General features: G+C 31.3%; 3 protein-coding genes across 4 annotated transcripts; all 3 read right to left on the bottom strand.

Annotated features, from left to right (window-relative positions):
- Positions 1 to 123: 123 nt before the first annotated feature.
- LOC134709866 (carboxylic ester hydrolase LipN-like) lies at positions 124 to 6,733 on the bottom strand. Its single transcript, XM_063569997.1, has 5 exons — positions 6,569 to 6,733; positions 4,699 to 4,861; positions 3,841 to 4,029; positions 1,564 to 1,650; positions 124 to 323 (listed from the first exon to the last, which is right to left on the bottom strand). Exons 1-5 carry the CDS (start codon positions 6,731 to 6,733, stop codon positions 256 to 258), a joined length of 672 nt encoding a protein of 223 aa, XP_063426067.1. The 3' UTR covers positions 124 to 255.
- A 531-nt stretch (positions 6,734 to 7,264) lies between these two features.
- Positions 7,265 to 9,826, bottom strand: LOC134709975 (ethyl acetate hydrolase-like). Its single transcript, XM_063570105.1, has 3 exons — positions 9,526 to 9,826; positions 8,186 to 8,318; positions 7,265 to 7,449 (listed from the first exon to the last, which is right to left on the bottom strand). Exons 1-3 carry the CDS (start codon positions 9,752 to 9,754, stop codon positions 7,272 to 7,274), a joined length of 540 nt encoding a protein of 179 aa, XP_063426175.1. The 5' UTR covers positions 9,755 to 9,826; the 3' UTR covers positions 7,265 to 7,271.
- Positions 9,827 to 12,412: 2,586 nt separating this feature from the next.
- Positions 12,413 to 20,585, bottom strand: LOC134709972 (JNK1/MAPK8-associated membrane protein-like). 2 transcript variants are annotated; one of them, XM_063570101.1, is made up of 8 exons: positions 20,456 to 20,585; positions 18,220 to 18,287; positions 17,719 to 17,882; positions 17,212 to 17,415; positions 16,320 to 16,489; positions 15,458 to 15,534; positions 14,804 to 14,824; positions 12,413 to 13,231 (listed from the first exon to the last, which is right to left on the bottom strand). In XM_063570101.1, the coding sequence occupies exons 1-8, from the start codon at positions 20,556 to 20,558 to the stop codon at positions 12,944 to 12,946; spliced, it is 1,095 nt and encodes a 364-aa protein (XP_063426171.1). In that variant the 5' UTR covers positions 20,559 to 20,585; the 3' UTR covers positions 12,413 to 12,943. The 2 variants fall into 2 exon arrangements, with proteins under 2 accessions (XP_063426171.1, XP_063426172.1); XM_063570102.1 differs by lacking the exon at positions 14,804 to 14,824.
- Between the last annotated feature and the right edge of the window lie 2 nt (positions 20,586 to 20,587).

The raw sequence follows: 20,587 nt of genomic DNA, 5'->3' as shown, positions 1-20,587 counted from the left end.
TTTAAAGGAATAATTTGTCTTATGTTTAAAACTGCATTTAAGAAGTGGGCTACACAAACAGCTAATATATTGGTATCAATGTTTTTATTTATCAAGAATAAATAATATGAACTAAATATGTATCAAACAAAATGCATGCAAATCAGCAAAACTGTATGACATTTTCAAATTTGCAAGTATGCACTTTTAACAAAATGTCTGTGAATCCATAAAATCAATGCTATATTTTTCACTTTAAATATCCAGTCGACACCATTAGGAATGCTCTTTAATGAACTGTATACATCTGTCTATTGGTTTCTTACAACATTCCTTAAAATGGCCTGCAAAAGAAAGGAGAAAACATTATATAGGCATCAAGGGGAGATAATCATTAAATATCCTATAATTTTGAAAGATCTAATTCAATTTGTATTATACTATATTTGAGGGAAAACCCTTGTATTTTCTGGAAACCTAATCTTGCATCAATTCCTTCCAACATATATTTGGTCAAGTTAGAGAGAGAAAATGTCTAAGTCTCTCTGTCTTGCCTTGGTCAAGCTTTAACTTCGGTCAATTTTTTGTGGATATTTGATTTTGTAGTTTTGTAAATCCCTACATTCAAAGCCTATAGACAATTTGTAATTTGTTGAACATTAAAATTTCACCTATACTCACCTTTACTCACCAACCCACAAAAAATTGGTATTCAACGAATAATAATGAATCCACAGTATAAAAGACCCCCTTTATAGCTTGTTGTTCGGTGTGAGCCAAGGCTCTGTGCTGAAGGCCGTACCATACATTGACCTATAATGGTTTACTTTTTTTTTAAATTGTTATTTGGATGGAAAATTGTCTCATTGGCACTCACACCACATTTTCCTATATCTATCTATCATGACAAAATATGAACAAACCAAAACAGAAAACTGTTGAAGGCCGTACCATACATTGACCTATAATGGTTTACTTTTTTTTTAAATTGTTATTTGGATGGAAAGTTGTCTCATTGGCACTCACACCACATTTTCCTATATCTATCTATCATGACAAAATATGAACAAACCAAAACAGAAAACTGCTGAAGGCCGTACCATACATTGACCTATAATGGTTTACTTTTTTGTTAAATTGTTATTTGGATGGAAAGTTGTCTCATTGGCACTCACACCACATTTTCCTATATCTATCTATCATGACAAAATATGAACAAACCAAAACAGAAAACTGCTGAAGGCCGTACCATACATTGACCTATAATGGTTTACTTTTTTGTTAAATTGTTATTTGGATGGAAAGTTGTCTCATTGGCACTCACACCACATTTTCCTATATCTATCTATCATGACAAAATATGAACAAACCAAAACAGAAAACTGCTGAAGGCCGTACCATACATTGACCTATAATGGTTTACTTTTTTTTAAAATTGTTATTTGAATGGAAAGTTGTCTCATTGGCACTCTCACCACATTTTCCTATATCTATCTATCATGACAAAATATGAACAAACCAAAACAGAAAACTAATGATATTCTAAGGTTATTAACAAAGCAAACTGTTTCCACAATGACTCACCTGGCATAGTAAAAAAAGCATGGACAACACCTTGGACTAGTAACATTTCACTGCTGGCACCACAGGATTTCATCTTCTCATGGTACACTGTTAAATCAATAAGAAAATTTCAAATTTAGTAAACAACAATAAAAAAAACAAGAAATTTAGTTTCACATTTCAATATTACTCAGAACATGTTTGCTGAATACTTACAAATTTTTAATAATAGGAATAGTGAACATTCAGAAATTTTTGTTATTTTATCATTGCAATCATTAATATTATAGGGTTATTGCATGAATATTGGGGAATATTGTCCCGAGTAGAATTTTATATTGCACGAGCTTGCGAGTGCAATATATGTTCTACGAGGGACAATATTCCCCAATATTCATGCAATAACCCTTTTATTGTATAGCAATATAATATTTGAAAGTAAAAAATGGGTTTAAACTAAGATTTTGTCGTTGATGACGTCATGAATTTTGAAGATGTATTGCACTAGTGCAATATTAGAATTTATTGCACGCTTACTTTTGGTTACTCTCTGTTGGAAATATTATATTGCTATACAATAATTTGTTTTGTAACATAAATTGGATTTTTTCCTTTGATGTTTTTATGAAATAATTTGCTTAAAAAGTGTGGTGAGGGAAAACCATGGTAAATTATATGCAAATTAATGTTATACCATACTTTGCTAATCAAATATGCAACTCAACTAGAATTCAAAGGAAAAAGGCGGAGCTTCAGCCATGGTATAACATATTCATGTTCATGTTATTCCATGGCTGAAGCTCCACCTTTTCAGTTTTAAATGTATCTGTGTCTTAAATATTTAGGAAACTGTTAAACGTACTAAAAGGTCAAGATCTTCATTTGTTTTCTTTCATAACAAAAAACAATAAATTATGTGTACCCAAATCTTAAGAAACCCTTTTCAAACTATATAGGATTGTTACGAATTCCCCTAATTTTGGAAACAATTACTAAATGTTTCTTCTTTAAGTTGTGAAAAAAATGAAATGTGAAACTATCATTTCCTTTGCGAAGATCCAATTTAATTTCTATTTAAAAAAGGGGGTACCTATAAAAAAAGGAATAAATATCGGCTACAAATATCTATGAAAAAACATGATTTTTTTGGCGATCAATTAGGGGAAAGTACACTATCTACGCTCCCTGGATCCGCTACTGTTTAAATACAGTGTTTTATCATTAAAATTGTGTTTTAACAAATAATCTAATAATCGAATTAATAAAATAACGGAAGAAAGCAGTTTGTACGAAAACTAGAAATGTATAAATATGCATTTTTCAATGAGATCAATTAGGGGAACGTACACTATCTACGCTCCCTGGATCTGCTACTGTTTAAATACAGTGTTTTATCGTTAAAATTGTGTTTTAATAAATAATCTAATAATCGAATGAATAAAATAACGGAAGAAAGCAGTTTACTTTTTAAATTGTTATTTGGATGGAGAGTTGTCTCATTGGCACTCACACCACATCTTCCTATATCTATGTACGAAAACTAGAAATTTATAAATATGCATTTTTCAATGAGATGTAAATTATGTAAAATATGATTAATTTGTATGATACTTGAAAACAAAAACAAAATTTTTTTACCGCCTTTAGAATAATTATTTAATCCTTGTCCGATGCTGGAATCCGATATTTTTGTTTACCTCAGTCTGATGACATTATGAAGTTACTTGCGCAAACAACCATACACGGGGCGCAAAACTAAATAAAAATCGGGAAAATCTGACATTTCCTTTCCTTTTTGCAAATTCAGGGGTTCTACTACATGAAATACACAAAAGATCATACACGAGGCGCAACAGTGACTTGCGTGAGCTTCCATTTCATTGGACAAAACTGTAACGTGATCAATTTCCAATATTAGTTGAAGGTCTTGAAGCTGTCAATCATTTTATTTATATTACAAATTTTATATACCATGTGTCTTACTCATCAACATATTTAAACAAACTCATCCTTCGGATTCGTTTGTTTAAATATGTTAACTTGTAAAAACCATGGTATATATAGTACTTTCAATATGAGATTAATTACTTTACTTTTAGAAATGCTGACTATAAATAATGCTATAAACATTTATAATGCATGTCTTTATTTTTGCAAAACTTTTATCAGCTGAAGGAACATCTAAGAATCAACATTTACTATGTGAGGAAAATGTTTACAAGACAACTTTCTGGCACTAAAATAAAATCAAATACAATCATTTCAAGATTATGTTCCCTATTTAGACATTTTACGTACATATGGCATTATCTCTGAGTGGATCAATATCAGCCACAATAACTAAAGCTGGTGGTAACTTAGAAAAACTCTTGGTATCGTTTTGTAATGGTGACCCTCTCAAACTCCCCTGGTCAGATTCATTTAAAAAATAATTTCCAATAAACCTGAAAATATAGAAATAAACAACAATTAACATCAGATAACATACTAAACAAGAATGCGTTCATATTAAACAGATACCCACTCAAACTATCATTTTCTATGTTTAGTTGACCATGAAATTGGGGTCAAAACTCTAATTTAGCATTAAAATTAGAAAAATCATATCATAGGGAATGTGTGTACTAAGTTTCAAGTTGATTGGACTTCAACTTCATCAAAAACTACCTTGACTAAAAACTTTAACCTGAAGCAGGACAGACAGACGAACGAACGGACTGATGCACAAACCATAAAACATTATGCCCCTCTACTTTCATAGGTGGGGCATAAAAACATTTAAGGTAACTAAAGATATCAATACAAACTGACAACACAACATATTTGTCTTATATAACCAAAAATATAAAAATATGAGTTGTTATTGTTCTCATTGAGTGCTTCAGTCCATATACAGTTTTGGCTTTCATTGCCATGAATTATTTGTCAAATAATGAAAAGCAACAATTAGTTCTTTTTTTCATATTTTTGTTAAGAAGTAAATTGATGATGAATTTTGGAGGGATCAAAACAAATTTAATAAAAAGTTATGATTTCTGATTCATAATAATGCCTGGTACTTGAGTCAACCATTTTCATTAAATACTGTTAGCTTCTTAAATAACACATGGATGTTAAAAATGCATTGATTTAACTGCCTATTATAATTCCTAATACAAAGAGTTATCTCCCTTAACCTTAACTCTGATCTTTTCCCCCTTATGAGTGTAATGAATCTAAAATACCAGTCTATCAATTGTTTAGTAAGTACTGGTCCTCTGCTGAACTCTTGATGAGCTAGAGATGAGTGTGTACTGTCAACACTTGGATACACCAGGATCTGAAAAAGAAATGTTTAAAATTGTAGCCTCCAGTTTTTTGTGTGATAATGTGTGGTTTGTACTTTTGCCTCATGCAATAGACCACTTTCTTGTTTGTCCGTCCTGGAGAAAACTTGTCAATTATGTGCGCCTTTATGAAGTCATTTACCAGATATAGAGGGGATTAAGGGTCTTAGTGATCGACATTGTAGAGGATAAACTAGAAATAATATTTGTTCTGTAGGTACTTAATAACAATTTCCTAATGAACGCAGTGCTAAAAGACAATAATGAGAATTCAATTTGAAGAATAATACATGTATGTGCCATATAGCTTTATAGTTTTCCAACCACTTGTTCAACATTAGAACGGAAGTGACAACACCATCTAAATGCAGGAATGATGTTCACTAAAACCAAGGTTTTTGATGGAAATGCATCGAACTCGAAAGTTGTCTATTAAAAAAATACAATAATGATGCAAGTAAATGTTTCTTGATCAGTAACGCTGAGAATTACACATCAGACTCAGTCAATTACAAAATCCAGTGTATATAAAAAAGAAGATGTGGTATGATTGCCAATGAGACAACTGTCCACAAGAGACCAAAATGACACAGACATTAACAACTATAGGTCACCATACAGCCTTCAACAATGAAAAATTTGTAAGGGTTCCGCGGAACCCAGTGTCTCGCCTACTTTTGCTGTAAATCACAGGCTAAACAAAAATGAGGAAAAAAATCAATAAAAATATTCCTCTTGATACTATCTTATGATTGTAAGAAGCTTCTGTCCAAGTTTGGTAAAAATCTAGAATAATTAATGAATCTAATAAATGTTTTGAAAACTTTAACTGCAGACTGTATGTAATGTTCACTGGAAGAAAATCTAAGTCCATTTAAAAGTAAAATACAGAAAAAATGGAGTTGTCTTTTTACAAAATTTACTTCTGGATACTATCTAATGATCATAAATAAGCTTTTGTCCAAGTTTAGAACAAACCCAGGATAGTTTAAGAAAGTTATTAAAATTTTAAAAACTTTTACCACAGAGTGAATGTTATGTTTCCCGCAGAAAAACTAAGTCCATTTAAAAGTAAAATACAGAAAAAATGGATTTATTTGTTTACAAAATTTACTTCTGGATACTATCTTATGATCATAAACAAGTTTCTGTCCAAGTTTGGAACAAACCAAGGATAGTTTAACAAAGTTATTAAAATTCTAAAAACTTTAACCTCAGAGTGAATGTAATGTTTCCCCGCAGAAAAAACTAAGTCCATTTATAAGTAAAATACAGAAAAAATTGAATTTTATTTTTACAAAATTTACTTCTGGATACTATCTTATGATCATAAACAAGCTTCTGACCAAGTTTGGTAGAAATCCAGTATAGTTTAAGAAAGTTATTAAAATTTCAAAAACTTTAACCACAGAGTGAATATTTGTGGACGCCGCCGCCGACGATGCCGCCGCCGACGATGCCGCCGCCGACGATGCCGACGCCGACGGAAAGTAGGATCGCTTAGTCTCGCTTTTGCAACTAAAGTCGAAGGCTCGACAAAAAGCCCATACCGCATCGTTTATGCACTAAACATCATACTGAACAAGGACATTTTTATACCGCAACATAATGAAAAGGCCTTGACATCATATTACTGTAGCTTACAAGAATTGATTCTTAAACCATGGTTTGATGATTCTGACAACTTTTTTTGGACTGACCTGATAATCTATACCTTGTTCTTCATGGCACACAACAGCAGCCAATCTACCACCAGCACTATCCCCACCTACTCCAATTCTACTTCTTGATGACCCACCTTTAAACAGATCAAAGTTCACAAGTTTAAAACAGGTTGGTATAGCCAATGATTTGAAAAATAACATAAATCTTAAAAATATATGGTCAGTTACAATAAAAAGTTGCTGTGACAGATTTATACAAGAAATTTTATTACACAGCTAGAGAAAAATAAACTTTAACTGGAAATTGAAAAAACAGCATTTATCTGTTTAACATGTTTAACATGATCTCATGAGAACTTAAGAATTCCTAAATTTCAGTTTGTTATTAATAGAATGGTAGTTTTATCTTTTGAAATGTTTCACGTTTTCCAAGTCAGGGCTGTTTAAAGTCAACTATACAATATGGGTTTTCTCCTTGTTAAATGCTATGCAGTTGCCTGTAATTGTGTACACTTCATTTGAACTTTGGTGGATAGTTGTCTCATTGGCAATCATACCACCTTTATTTTTGTTTTTATATTAGTTGTATAAATCATTCCAAGCCTATGTAAATTTCTTCATAACTGTATCCCTTTAATATTCCTTGCAATCTTTTTACTTTATTTTTTAAGTGATTTCAGAGTAACATTCATTTTCCTGTCTTTTACCCTTACTGTTACAACAACCCTGCTTTTGAGCATTAAACCCTATATCTAACCTTATGTAATTCCCAATTGTCACAGTTACAAAAAATACCTAATTCCTCCTTATGACCTTTAACCCATCGAACAACACACAGAACATCCTCATGGTTACTTGGAAATTTGAATTCTGGTGCCAGTCTATACTCTACATTGACAACAATACAACCAGAATCTCTGAAAGATAAAAGTTGACAAAATGGCATTTTAGATTATTGTAAAAAAATGTCAGTTGAAGAAAGACTATGTAAGTTAGAAACTGTCCTAAACACAAAGCTATCATTTCCAACTGATTTGTATGTATTTATTTTTTTCAGTTGTGCTAAATTAACATCACACTGTCTCAGGTAGTGCTCACTAATATGTTTAACCCTGCCATGTTTTTCTACTCATGTGTCTGTCCCAAGTCCTAAGTCAGGAGCCCTGGAATTTATTTGTTGTTGTTGGTTGCTGTCCATCATATTTTTTTTTTTTAATTGACTTGTAATAATTTACATGATTTTCTTGTTTGATTTTCTTTCTTCACATTTTAACCTTTTTTGTTGAAGACTATGCAGTAAAGGTTTTGCTCATTGTTGAAGGTTATATAGTTACATTCATGTCATTTGGACTATTTGGCAATCAAATCACATCTTCTTCATGTTTTAAATTATCAAAGTTTTCAATAAAGAAACGTGGATTAGCAATTTTCATGAAATAAAAATTTGGTACATTGTATTGACAGTCATGAATACTTTATCTCACAATCTAAAAAAAATATGCCTATAAAAACTTTTCTGAATACTTAAATTGATGGTTCACCTTTACCCACAAAAAAAATTAGAAGTACAAGTCAAATATCGATTAGAAAAACTATGCATTTCTAAACAAAAATGTTTGCAGAGACAAGCTGTACTGGTAATTAAATTTATACCTTGACAAGATTTTACAGACTGTATCCACACCAGCTCTGGATCCAACACAATTGCCTCCTCCATGGAAATACACAAATATAGATGGGTCATTTCTACAGGTAGCTGGCTTGTAGACAGTCACTGGTATACCATCTGTTATTAAATCAATTTGTTATAAGATGTGATCATCGGACATCGTAAGAAAAAACTTTAAAAATCAGTTTGTAATCACATCAACTTGAAGTTTAGAACTGAGAATTGAAACAAGGAATGTGTCTAAAACACAAACACCCAAACAAGAGAGAAAAACAGCCCAAGGCTACAATGGGTCACTAATGTCGCAAAAAATTCCCACTCAAGAGGCGGTCTTCAGCTGGTGCCTAAACAATAATGTGTACAAGTTAAGTGAAATACATATGTTAGTACATGTTTTTTATAAAGTGAACTTTTTACTGAAATATCCTTACCTTTATAGTGTTTAATTTGTAGGAGAGAGATTTTATGTTTGCAATTAACAAAGTCAATAAATTTGAGAACAAACTGCATTGTAAAACCAGTGTTTCTGATATGGATGTTACATAAGATAAGTTTAAAAATTAAAGATAACAGAAACTTGACACAGATCTTACTATATATATTATTCAGTGATCATGCCTTTGCATAAATAAATCATATAATATATATATATATTATATTTTAATACCTTTGAAACATAAAACTTAATTTTTTTTAGGGTTGAATAGATGAAATGCAACAGATTCTGTCACATTTTTTTTTTATCATAGGTTTAAAAAAATTTATCATAGGTTTTTGCTAGAAAAAGCAAAAGAAAATGTTTCTTTTTTAATTGAACTAGAAATTTTCAAAATACAACCAAACCTTGAGCCAATTTAAATTAAAGTCCAGTTTTAACCTAAAGGATATGACAATAATTTATAAATATTTTAGTGTCTTACAGACTGAAGTTACAGTATTTAAATCACATTTATCAACTGTGAGCACTTAAACTGTTAAAATTCATAAATTGTTGATATAAAAAAGAAGATGTAGTATGATTGCCAATGAGACAACTTTCCACAAGAGACCAAAATGACACAGAAATTAACAACTATAGGTCACCGTATGGCCTTCAACAATGAGCAAAGCCCATACCACATAGTCAGCTATAAAAGGCTCCAAAATGACTATTTTAAAAAACAGTTCAAAACTAATGGCCTTATTTTTTTTTTAAATGAACGAAAAAAAAATATGTAACACATAAACAAACAACCACTGAATAACGGCCTCCTGATGTGTCCTTTTTTTAAATGTCTTGAAGATAACATTGTTTATTTTACACATACTTATCTAGCTAACTTACCTTTAATATCTTTAGATGGAATGTTTAATTCCCTTGTTGTACCGTCAAAATCAACACTACCCGAAAATAATTTAGCTGACCTCAAATTTGATTCCCTAGCCTCTGATATTGGTACATCAAAATAAGCCTTGGTGAATCCATGTTCTGTACGTTTTTTGAAAAAGTCAAAAGTTTCAGGATGAATGAAATACTTTGATTGTAATTCTTCTAATATCTCCAGTGTTGTCATAATTCCAGGATAGTCTTATACTACTATATCAATTTCTGTCTTCCTAAGGTTTAAAATTTATCTTGTTCTGGATATTAACCTTTCCAGATTTTATCTACTTCGATGGAGAGATAATCATCTTTTGTTTACTTTCTTAACAGAAGGAAAAATTCAAGTTACCGGTATTCAAAATTTTATCAAAATTTATAAGTTTGAGAAAATTGAATTTGTATTTTAATATTTCAGTTTTTCTCAACAAAATAAGAATACATTTATATATAAGATATGGTACAATCTCCTTCTATTAGTCAAATGTATTTATTACAGTGATATTTTTGTCAATTTAAACTCAGTGAAACTGATATTGCTGATGTTATAACTATCACTATGTGGATACTTCTGTTGGTGGATTTTAAGTCCCCTATGGTGTATTACCAGCTCAGCAGCAAAATAGGGATATCATTTGTTTGAAATTTACTGTTAATCACTCAAATTGAGAAATGTATCTCCCTCTGACACACAAAGCTCTGATTCCTTGTCCAGATTTAGCTATACATTACTTTCTATTTCTATAAATGAAGAGACATTAATTGCTGAAAGTCAAATCTGGTACAGTTAAATGATAAGGTTAATATGATCACAGGAACAAACCTTTTTTGTTCTTGTTTCAAAATGAAATTTATTGCAGTTTTGAATAATTCCAAACATAGAATTCCCAGAACCCTTGAAAATGTGATTAAAATGAATAATTATCAAAGAATTGTTATACAAATCCAAAGACCACTTTTGTAAAGAAGATATTTGAAATATTTGTAAAAAAATCACACACTTTTTCTTTTAAATGAAACAGTTCGGTATTTCTTTCCAAAGGATACAAATTTCCAAGAAACTCAAATTTCAGGAAAATGTAAAAAATTCAAACTCTTATTTATCCCTCAAAGTAGCAAATGAAGGTATATTTTTTATTACATATTTGAATTTTCTAGATGAAAAAAAAGCTTGTACATGCAAACTTTCTAAAAAAATCCCTGTTCAATCAAAACTGTATTGTATATGCTCTTAACATTGTAAACGAGTTTCATAAAATTGGATTAGGAAAACTTAAATTAAAGTGTGCATGGAAATGAAAATGGGACTGATAGAAAGTTTGTAGGTCCAGTGTAACACTTATTGACCCTTCACAGAGCAATGGGGCATAAAAGTTAGAAGGAGCAAGCAGCCTATCAACAAGATTGCACACAGTAAAATGTCTTGCCTGCTTTACCGACCATTGACTTTAAGTTGAAAGTCTTAAAATAAAGGTTTATCTAAATACATCACATAACTCAGGTCAGATAATTGCTGTCAGACAAACATACATTTTTCAATTCGTGCAAACACAAAATACAATTGATAGATTTCTATTGATAATCGAAAACTGAGCAAAACAAACAAGAATTAATATTGACCAATTAATCATCAAAATTGGGTCAAGGTCAGATAATACCTGCCAGACAGACATATACACTTTGAACTATTCCATACACCAAATATAGTTTACCTGTTGCTTATAGAACGTAGAACATGTACTTGAAAACCCAAACTCACCACAAAAACTTAACATTGATCAATGAACCCTGAAAATGATGTTACAGTCAAATGAAACCTACCAGACTGACATATACCAATTACATTCCATACACCAAATATGGTTATCCTATTACTCATATTAAGTGATAAATTGATATAACAAAAACAAAAAAAATGTTTTTTTTTCATGCAATGGCTGAACAATGAAAATGAGGTTGAGAACATTGAACAAATGGAAACTTTGTTACATCCAGGTCTTCATCCTTCTGAAATATACAGCTTTAGACAAATAGTTTACACTGCCCTCACCAAATAGTTATACCTATGTCTCACAAAATGTAACAACAGTCACAGGGCGAGAAAAAAGTCAAAACAGGATGTATATGGTGAGCTTCTGCTTCAACTGTCCTAAAAACATGTCACAGTATAACCAGATGAAACTTGGTGCCATCAAGAACCTTTGACTTTTAGTTATCTAAAAAATATGTTACAAACAGACAGATCTCAGTGTTGAAGGCTGTACCTTGACCTATGATGGTGTACTTTTACAGTTTGTGACTTGGACTGAGAGTTGTTTCATTGGCACTAATACCACATCCTCTTATATCTTGTCTTGATGTAATCTAGTATACCTTGTCTTTTGGAACAAGGAATATATTAGATGAAATCAAAAAGAAGAAAAAGAAGTCCACAAAATACTGCACAGAAAACTAATAAATCAGCTCATGAACCCAAAATAAAAACCAGTTGCTGTGGAAGGGTAAGAAGTTTCTTCTCCATAAGTGACATCCATTGAAATAAGTAATATTTGTTAATGTAATTTACAAGTCAAAGTAGAGGCATAGAGACTTCAATCTGGTTCTCATTGGGGTCTAAGCATGACACAGGATTGCCGATTTTTTTGTAAACCTGATGTGTGGAAGTCAAATTATTGTGCTGTGAAAACAGGAAATGAAGGCTACGGGACACAGGAAATTACCAAAACATGAGAATTGCTTACGTACAAAGTATAAGTGGGATGCAGGAATCTGACAAAACAGTAAGCGGGATCTGGGATCAGAACTCCCCAGTGAGACCCCTTCAACAAATGGGACATACAATGTATGACTGTTGCAATGAAAAGGTGGTTTATTTTTTTCTTTATACATGTCAACAATAAAAATAAGACTATAATTTTTAAAATTCAACAGGTTGATGATGTCACTGAAAATTATGGATGATATATAGAAATAAAAGTTCCACTCTTTTCTTTGTGTAGAGTTTGTGTCATGAATAAATATACATTATTGATGTTTCCAATTGAAATTAAAAAAAAATCACAGTGTTTAACTTTTTAAAAGTAAAAAAAGTAGCATACTTTACATCAATCATAGAACATAATTAAACAATAAAGAACAACATTAGTTCACATTCATCCACATTTATCACAAATTATGAAACAGTTAAAATTAAGGTATCATAAATAAAAGCTTTGGTAAATATGACAATGGCTGCCATATCTCTGCAAGATAATCTTGGCTTCTTAAACCAGTTTAAAGTCTTAAAACCAGTATTAGTTGTAAAAAATATCTACCACTTCATAAAATGGAACAAATCAAGTAATTTGATTTCCAGTAATAGTTTTCACACTACACAGCCTCATCAAGTATTCCAAAACTGAAGATTTGTCCCCCTTGCTTCAGCTGAATACCGATTGGTTGAAATGTCTACATGTGATACTCTTTCCACATAATCTGGATCTGTGAATTTTACTGTACATATATAGAAGAACACAGGCAGGGGAACAGTAGCTAGAAGTGAGAGATGGAATGTAAGATTGGTCAGCTGCGTCATGGAGATGATGGCATATGCATGAAGTATCCAATGACCAACAAGAATGATTAAGTTCCTTGCATCACAGAAGTTATTTTTAAACAATTGTTTCACCTCCTGTAATAAACAAAAAAATAATTTACATAAATGAGATGCATACATGTTTTACAACTATTATACTTCTTTATTTTTGCTCAAATTTGAATGCATGTACATGTACTCTTCATTTCCTGGTAAAAAAATCTTATTTTCGTAACATTTTGTGAAAGCAGTGACAAACAATCATGCAATAAAAATAAGAAAATATATATAAAATGCATCACTGAGCACAGCCTGATACGACCTCAGAGGTAGTTTCCTGAACAGTTGGGGTATTAGTTTGGACAGAATATTCAAGCTTGATACTGTCTTAATTTGGATTTTGATCAAATTTTGACATAATTTAGGTGTTGACATGAATATCAATTATGTGGTAATTTATGTAAATTTCCTGTTACAAAAATTTGATTTTTTTTAAGAAAAAAAAAACAAAGATTTTCTTATCCCAGGAATAAGATAACCTTAGCTGTATTTGACCCTCCTTTTTGGAATTATGGGTCCTCAATACTCTTCAACTTTGAGCTTGTTTGGCTTTACAACTATTTTGATCTGAGCGTCACTAATGAGTCTTATGGAGACGAAACGTGTGTCTGGCGTATTAAATTAATTTCCTGGTACCTTTGATAACAATTAGGTTTCTGACACAAAATAAATGTGGTCAAAGATCTTAAAAATCTTTTTGGACTTTAATTCTTTAATTGTTGGTACCATAACCCCCAAAATCAATCCCAATCTTCCTTTCGTTGTATTGAACCTTCTTTGAAAATTTTACAAATATGATTGTCTGGAAACCAAATGTCTTTGACATGGATTAAAAGGACACAGAGCATGACACTGATAACAACATCATAGCATTATACGAACCAAAAAAAAATGTTTGCCGTCATATAAAAAGAAGATGTGGTATGATTGCAAATAAGACAAAAGAGACCAAATGAGACAGACATTAACAGATATGGGTCATTGTATGGCCTGCAACTATGAGCAAAACCTTTACTGCATAGTCAGCTACAAAAGACCCAGAAATCGCAAATGTAAAACAATTCAAACGAAAAAAACTAACAGCCCAATTTCAGTGACTTGACTGTTAGTGTTTCTCTGAACCAATTGCAACTCTTTCAAAATTTTGACTAAATTGCAATTTGTTTTATTAAACCAAATAGTTCAACTGGTCAGAATATTAAACAAATTGTTCAGCCAAAATGTGAAAGTGCAAGGTGATAAAATAAATATTACTTACAATCCTATAAGACTTTAACTCCACTTTAATGATGTTGTGACAATATAAGTCTATCAGTTTTTATAGGTATATTATAGTCATTTCCATGCTGAAGGAACTGTTATTATTTTGAATTGCTATAAAAATGTCCAAACTAAGCTTGGAAATACTGTAGTGGAGTTAAAGTCTTATAGGATTGTAAGTATGTTTTATTGTATTCTGCAGCAGTTAGTTCAAATTTCTGACCAGTTGATCAATTTGATTTTATAAAAGAAATTCAATTTGGTCAGAATTTTGAATAAGTTGCAATTGGTGGAGAGCAATACTAAAAGTCAAGTCACTGTAATGTAACTCTTGTCTCTATTTCTTACCAGATAAATGCTTTTCCTGACCTGTTAATAAATATCATTTAATCAACCCTGTGGCTTGCTTAATTTGATCTCAATTTATCATAAGTCAAATTCAATTGTGACATCAAATTTTCTTGCTTTCCTTTTAATTTCCTGTTATGATGTCACAAATAATACAACCTTGACCATGTCTGATGATATTTAATAGAAAGAATACATCTGTTTGAAGAATTTTGGAAAAGAAGTATTAAGTTTGCCTGCATTTCATCTATAAAATCATTAAAGAAAAAGCTAAATCTACCACCAAATTTGATATTTTTCAACAGTTTAATTCTAAATATTTAAAATGCAAGACTGTCTTGAGTGGAGAAATATTGTATTAACTCTACATATATTTATTGTATGTTGTAAGAGGGTCTCATTGGGGGGTTCCGATCCCGGATCTTGCTTACCGTTTTGTCAGATTCCCTTATACTGTTTACACTATGTAACTAAGCAATTTTCATTTTTTTGTCATTTCCAGGGTCCCGCAAGACCTCATTTCCCGTTTTCACGACACAATAATCTGACTTTCACGTGTCAGGCTTACAAAAAAATTGGCCTACCCGCGTTACGCTGAGACCCCAATGAGATCCACTTGTAAAACTTGACATTTTTATGAAAATCAAGACTTACCAGTACATTAGTACTTGCTAAATGAGCTGCACTTGTAACCAGTGATATAACCAACATTATGTATGGAAAGGCATAATCTGAAAATATAAAATATAGACTTGTAACCAGTGATATTACCAACATTATGTATAGAAAGGCATAATCTGAAAATATAAAATATAGTACAGTATAAAATCAATAAAATCAATGTAAATATCTGATATAGCCAAACCAATTCAATCTTAAGTTCTTTTCATAAATGTGGGGCAACTGACCCTATTTGTGTGAAAATTAATGAGGGTATGGATGGGGGGTCTGTTATTCTGTAAACATTTAATTTTCACCTCATTTTTCTCTAATCTTTAAAAAAATAACCCCTTTTTTCTCTAATCTTCCAAAAATTAACCCTTTTATTCTCTAATCTTCTATTTTTTTGGCTCATTATTCTCTAATCTTCATTTTTTAAGGGCATTATTCTTTAATCATTTAACCCCATCCAAACCCTCATTAATGTTCAAACTAACTTTCTTTTACCAAGGTGATAGTTGAGATAAGGCCTTAAAGGCATAAAACTTTGCTCAGTGCTCAGAGCACAAAAATCATGCTCGAAACATGAAATCCAGCTATTTGATTGGTTGATTTTCGAGTCTGAGTACAAAAATCATGCTCGAAAGTTTTATGACCGTGAGTAAGATCACTACTTTTTTACTTACCACTACTGCAACTGGAAACGTAGCACATAAGTTTCCTCTTTCATTACTTTGGTATTTTAATTTGGAAAAAAGTATGCCTTTTCATAAATATGATCTGTGCTTGTCTATGGTTACTGAGTATATTTTCCAAGCATTTCAAGCACACCATTTTATAAATAAACCTAACTTACACAATAGTCCACCAAACATGGCCTGCAGGACAATTAATATTGGATGGAAATACAAAGCAGCATAAATGGATTTGGTTCCTTTAGTATCTACACATCTGTATGATATTAATGGTCTAAACAACATCATAAACAGCAAAGAAAAGGCATAGTATATCATACATATCGTGTATCTGAAAAAGAAATTTAAACCCTTGCATTTGTTTACATTAAAATTCAAGAAATATGGGTCAATTGGTAATAACATTTTTTTGTAATCAGTTTTAAAGTTTTGCAGCTAAAATTTAATAAAAAGACTTTTGGGCTGGCTGTATGGTAGGTATGGGTAAGTTTATATCAGAATCCTCTATTGGCCTGGATTAGGTACTACAATTTCTTAGGAAAACATGGATTATTTGGTAGTGTGTGTTTTTATATTTAGTCCTTTCATGTACGTTCATCTAGAAACTGAAATGAGGAATGCATAAACAAAAGCATAACTAATATGAGTGCCTATTGCATGCATGCGACAGCATTTAAAATATAAAATTCCTATTTTGTACAGTATGAAGTAAGGAGCCTGATGTTTAGTGATTGTTGTTTGTTGATATGGTTCATAAATGTTTATCATTTCTTGTTTTTTTATATAGAGTAGACTGTTGGTTTTCTTATTTGAAAGGTATTTCACTTGTCATTTTTGGAGCCCTTTATAGCTTACTGTTAGAGTTGAGCGAAGGCTCTGTGTTGAATGGTGTACTTTGATCTGAAATGGTTTACTTTTTACAAAATGTGACTTGGATGGATTGGAGTGTTATCTCATTGCCACTCATGCCACGTCTATTAGCTTAATTTCCTATAGAGTGATGAGTTGTGTGGTTAGGACCAGAGTTGTACAAAATACAAATAATATACTTACAGCGGATACACAATTTCTTGTGTACAGTGTAGAGTTGTTGTGTAGTTTGGACTTGGGTTGTACAACATGGAATACCAATCTGAGAGTTGTTTGACCTTACACGATCGTATGTTAAATGTACCAATCGGATCCACCAATAATATTGTAACGATACCAGACAAAACACTTTCAATAAATGCTGATACATGAAGGATGATTAAATTGCTGTAAAAAATAAATAAAAAAAATTATTCTCCTATCACATTTGGCAGAAAGTACATATTTTCTTAATTCACTCAAAACCAACAAGAATAATGTCTTAGTTAGTTGAATTACATTTAAAAGTCATATTGTACATATTTTCATCATAAAAGAAATGAGTACCAATTTTCTTGATTTTTTGTCATATTTTAGAATTTTGGAATGATTAATTTCCATTGTTTTGTAAAATCAGTTAAAGGTTTTTCTGTACTACAAATAAAGTTTTTAGATGTTTTACATGAACTTTGAAAGACTTAATGTACTTACTTTTTTCTTCTATTTGTAAAATCTATGAAGAACCAATGAAGTAATAAAGACAACAAGGCCATGAATCCCAGAAAAAGCCAGTCATAAAAAGATGGTTCTTCTTCACATCTCTTACATATAGAATTTTCAGAACTATCATCAGGCTGGTAGCCTCTCACACAAGCCTGTCAAAAATTAGATAAATAGAAAAATGTTTACACAAAAATTTCTGAAGACTATATTGTGATACATGTATCTTTGATGAATACGTAATCTTTGTTGTATGTGTTAATAGGTGTAGTTGTTTATATATCATGCAGCCATTTTTCACTTATTTATCATGTATGCTGCATAGTGCTATAATTCATATAGCATTAACATGTTCTTGTCTTGAATATCATGAATATGCATTTAGTTTGCAGTTGGACATTACATTGTAAATAGCCATCCATCTTCATCATCATCAATTTAAACTACCAATGAATCATATAAACTCAAAGTAATTATAAAAACTATAAATACCCCACAATTACTGAGTGTTCCATTCTGTAGTGTTCTTCCACAGTAAAGACCAGGACATTTTTCTGAAACTGAAAAAAAAATAAAAATCAGTAAGCTGGTAAATTTTACTGCATGTACCAGTGATCTACCAGAATGCAGTACATACAAAAAAACACAGAACAAAAAGTATTCATAAATTTTGTGATGAGCAACAAGATGGGACACACCAGACATGCCAGAATAATGATTGAATTGTTAGATCTTGTTTAGATGTACATGTTTATATCATAATATTTATATTTTCATGGAATTTTTTAAATGAAAAATGTTTGTTTGTCAGTTTCTAATTAGAAGCTTTGATTATTACAAATTGTGATTTATTCAGTATGAGTATAAACAATTGAAGATTTAAATTGAAAAAATGAAACATAATTATAATTTTACAGCTTGTGACGAGTTTGATAGCCATTTGTCTGCCTTTCTTTACAAGTCCTAGCTGAGATTTCTGTACCAGTAATACATGTAGTAGTCTAAGGCCTTAGAGATGAATAACTTAGTCTTTGATAGTTATAACACTATTCATTTCGTCAAAATAATTGATAAAAAATAATTTATATAAGAAAACTATGAAATATGTACGTTACTAATTAGATTGTTACTTACATGTAAATACAAAATAATTAGAACTAAACGAAAAATCACATGCATTAAGAGCTTGGTTATAAAGTATGTAAACTGGTTAATTTTTGTAAAATATTTTTTATGACTGGAAAATTTTAGGAAAGGTATCAAGAGTCAAAGGAACATGGTATATTTTAGCCCTCACACTTTTTTTTTCTTTGAAATCCGTTATTTTTTTTATTTTCTATTAATTTGTTGTGAACACACATATATGAAAGAGGGTAGCATAATGCCCTTAAACTTCCAGTGTCAACCAGTCATTTTCAGCTACTGTTAGCGTCTAATTGGTTAAAAATCAAACTGATTCGTCAAAATATCCTTATGTGATTTGTCAGAAGTCTTAAATAATTATATTTTCAAAATATCCTTTATATGTGATTTGTCAGAAGTCTCAAATAATTAAATCATCAAATATCCTTATTGTGATTCGTCAGAAGTCTCAAATAATTATATCGTCTAAATATCCTTATTGTGATTTATCAGAAGTCTCAAATAATTACCGCTTCCATCATATATAGAAAAAAAATTAACGTAAAAATCAGTCGATGTTTTATTGTCTAAAAGAATGTCAATGATGATTGATTTATTGTCGAAGGAAGAGAGGCAACACACAAAATGAGGTCTTAACATTTAATAGTATAGAGGGAGGGTAGGAGGGGTCCTGATCCCGAAATCTCGAGCTTAAAAACACGAAATCCCAAAATCCCAGGCTTAAAAAACACGAAATCCTGAGGTCCCAAAATTTGAAAAAAGAATTCCCGGATCTCGAAAGGGTCAATCCCAAAATCCTGATAAAGTTCCTATCCCCCCTCTGTTAAGATAAAAAACTTATAGCAATACACAACCGTTAACATATTTAAGAACCTGTTTAACACAAAACCTTTAAGGAACAGAACCAGAAATAGGCAGGATGTGGACTTGAGGGATGCATTCATGCAAAAGTTATGGACCTGGCGCGTGCAACGTGAACGGGAGTAAATATTATTTAAGACGAATGGCCCAGGATTCTTTAACTATCAACTCAATGGATGTTACAAAACAAGATCATAGTTATGTTGCTTATGTTGTTATACATGTGTAGTACTGTCACGGAATAGAAGTTCCTTCATAATATAAGTTCCAAATGGAAAAACTATTCTGGAATATTATTTCCACAGGAATAAATATTACAGTAGATGTTCCTAACGGAATAAATAGTATAGAATATTTGTTCCAACAGGTACAGGTATTATGACATTGTTTATAATAAAGTTTCCACTGGAACTTCTGTTAGGTGGAACAAATATACGTTGACAGTCCCAGATTACTCTGACGTACGACGGCTTATTTGTCAGACAAGCTGGGGCAGTGGGGGAAAAACAGCCGTCAGACGTCAGAGTGATCTCGAACTAGTACACACAGGCACTTGTTTCTATCCATACGAAGGTTGACTATCCATATCATACGTAGGTGGTTATGTTTTTGCAGTTTTTTTCTAATTTTAAGGTAAAGTGAAGAATAAGCTGGAGGTTAAAGAGTCTATCAATTGAGCTATTTGTCTAACAATCAGACATTGATTTTGGTCTTTCAATATAACCTTTCTGTCCAAATGATACACCATAGATTACAGGAAATAATATGAGAAACTTCAACATATTTTGTTTGACATTTGTACTGGTCCTTGTGTTTTTGTTTGTCATACAGACAAAGGGTTATTTCTGAATCCGGT

This window comes from Mytilus trossulus, chromosome 3 (assembly GCF_036588685.1).
Source record: "Mytilus trossulus isolate FHL-02 chromosome 3, PNRI_Mtr1.1.1.hap1, whole genome shotgun sequence".
Lineage (NCBI taxonomy): Eukaryota > Metazoa > Mollusca > Bivalvia > Mytilida > Mytilidae > Mytilus > Mytilus trossulus.
Note: the sequence above shows the minus strand (reverse complement) of the source record. Positions and strands in the feature narration are given on the sequence as shown.

Excerpts from the sequence above, each read along its gene's own strand:
- LOC134709866 (XM_063569997.1), bottom strand. The coding sequence starts at position 6,733 with ATGTTATTTTTCAAATCATTGGCTATACCAACCTGTTTTAAACTTGTG. Across the intron at positions 4,030-4,698 it reads GTTAAGGGAGATAACTCTTT|TATGTTATCTGATGTTAATT; the intron begins GTATTAGGAATT and ends ATTCTTGTTTAG. Across the intron at positions 324-1,563 it reads TGCTTTTTTTACTATGCCAG|GCCATTTTAAGGAATGTTGT; the intron begins GTGAGTCATTGT and ends TTTCTTTTGCAG.
- LOC134709975 (XM_063570105.1), bottom strand. The coding sequence starts at position 9,754 with ATGACAACACTGGAGATATTAGAAGAATTACAATCAAAGTATTTCATT. Across the intron at positions 8,319-9,525 it reads TCCATCTAAAGATATTAAAG|ATGGTATACCAGTGACTGTC; the intron begins GTAAGTTAGCTA and ends ATTTAATAACAG. Across the intron at positions 7,450-8,185 it reads GTCTGTAAAATCTTGTCAAG|AGATTCTGGTTGTATTGTTG; the intron begins GTATAAATTTAA and ends TTTATCTTTCAG.
- LOC134709972 (XM_063570101.1), bottom strand. The coding sequence starts at position 20,558 with ATGACAAACAAAAACACAAGGACCAGTACAAATGTCAAACAAAATATG. Across the intron at positions 18,288-20,455 it reads TGTATCATTTGGACAGAAAG|TTTCAGAAAAATGTCCTGGT; the intron begins GTTATATTGAAA and ends TTTTTTTTTCAG. Across the intron at positions 16,490-17,211 it reads CAAGAAATTGTGTATCCGCT|ATACACGATATGTATGATAT; the intron begins GTAAGTATATTA and ends TTTCTTTTTCAG.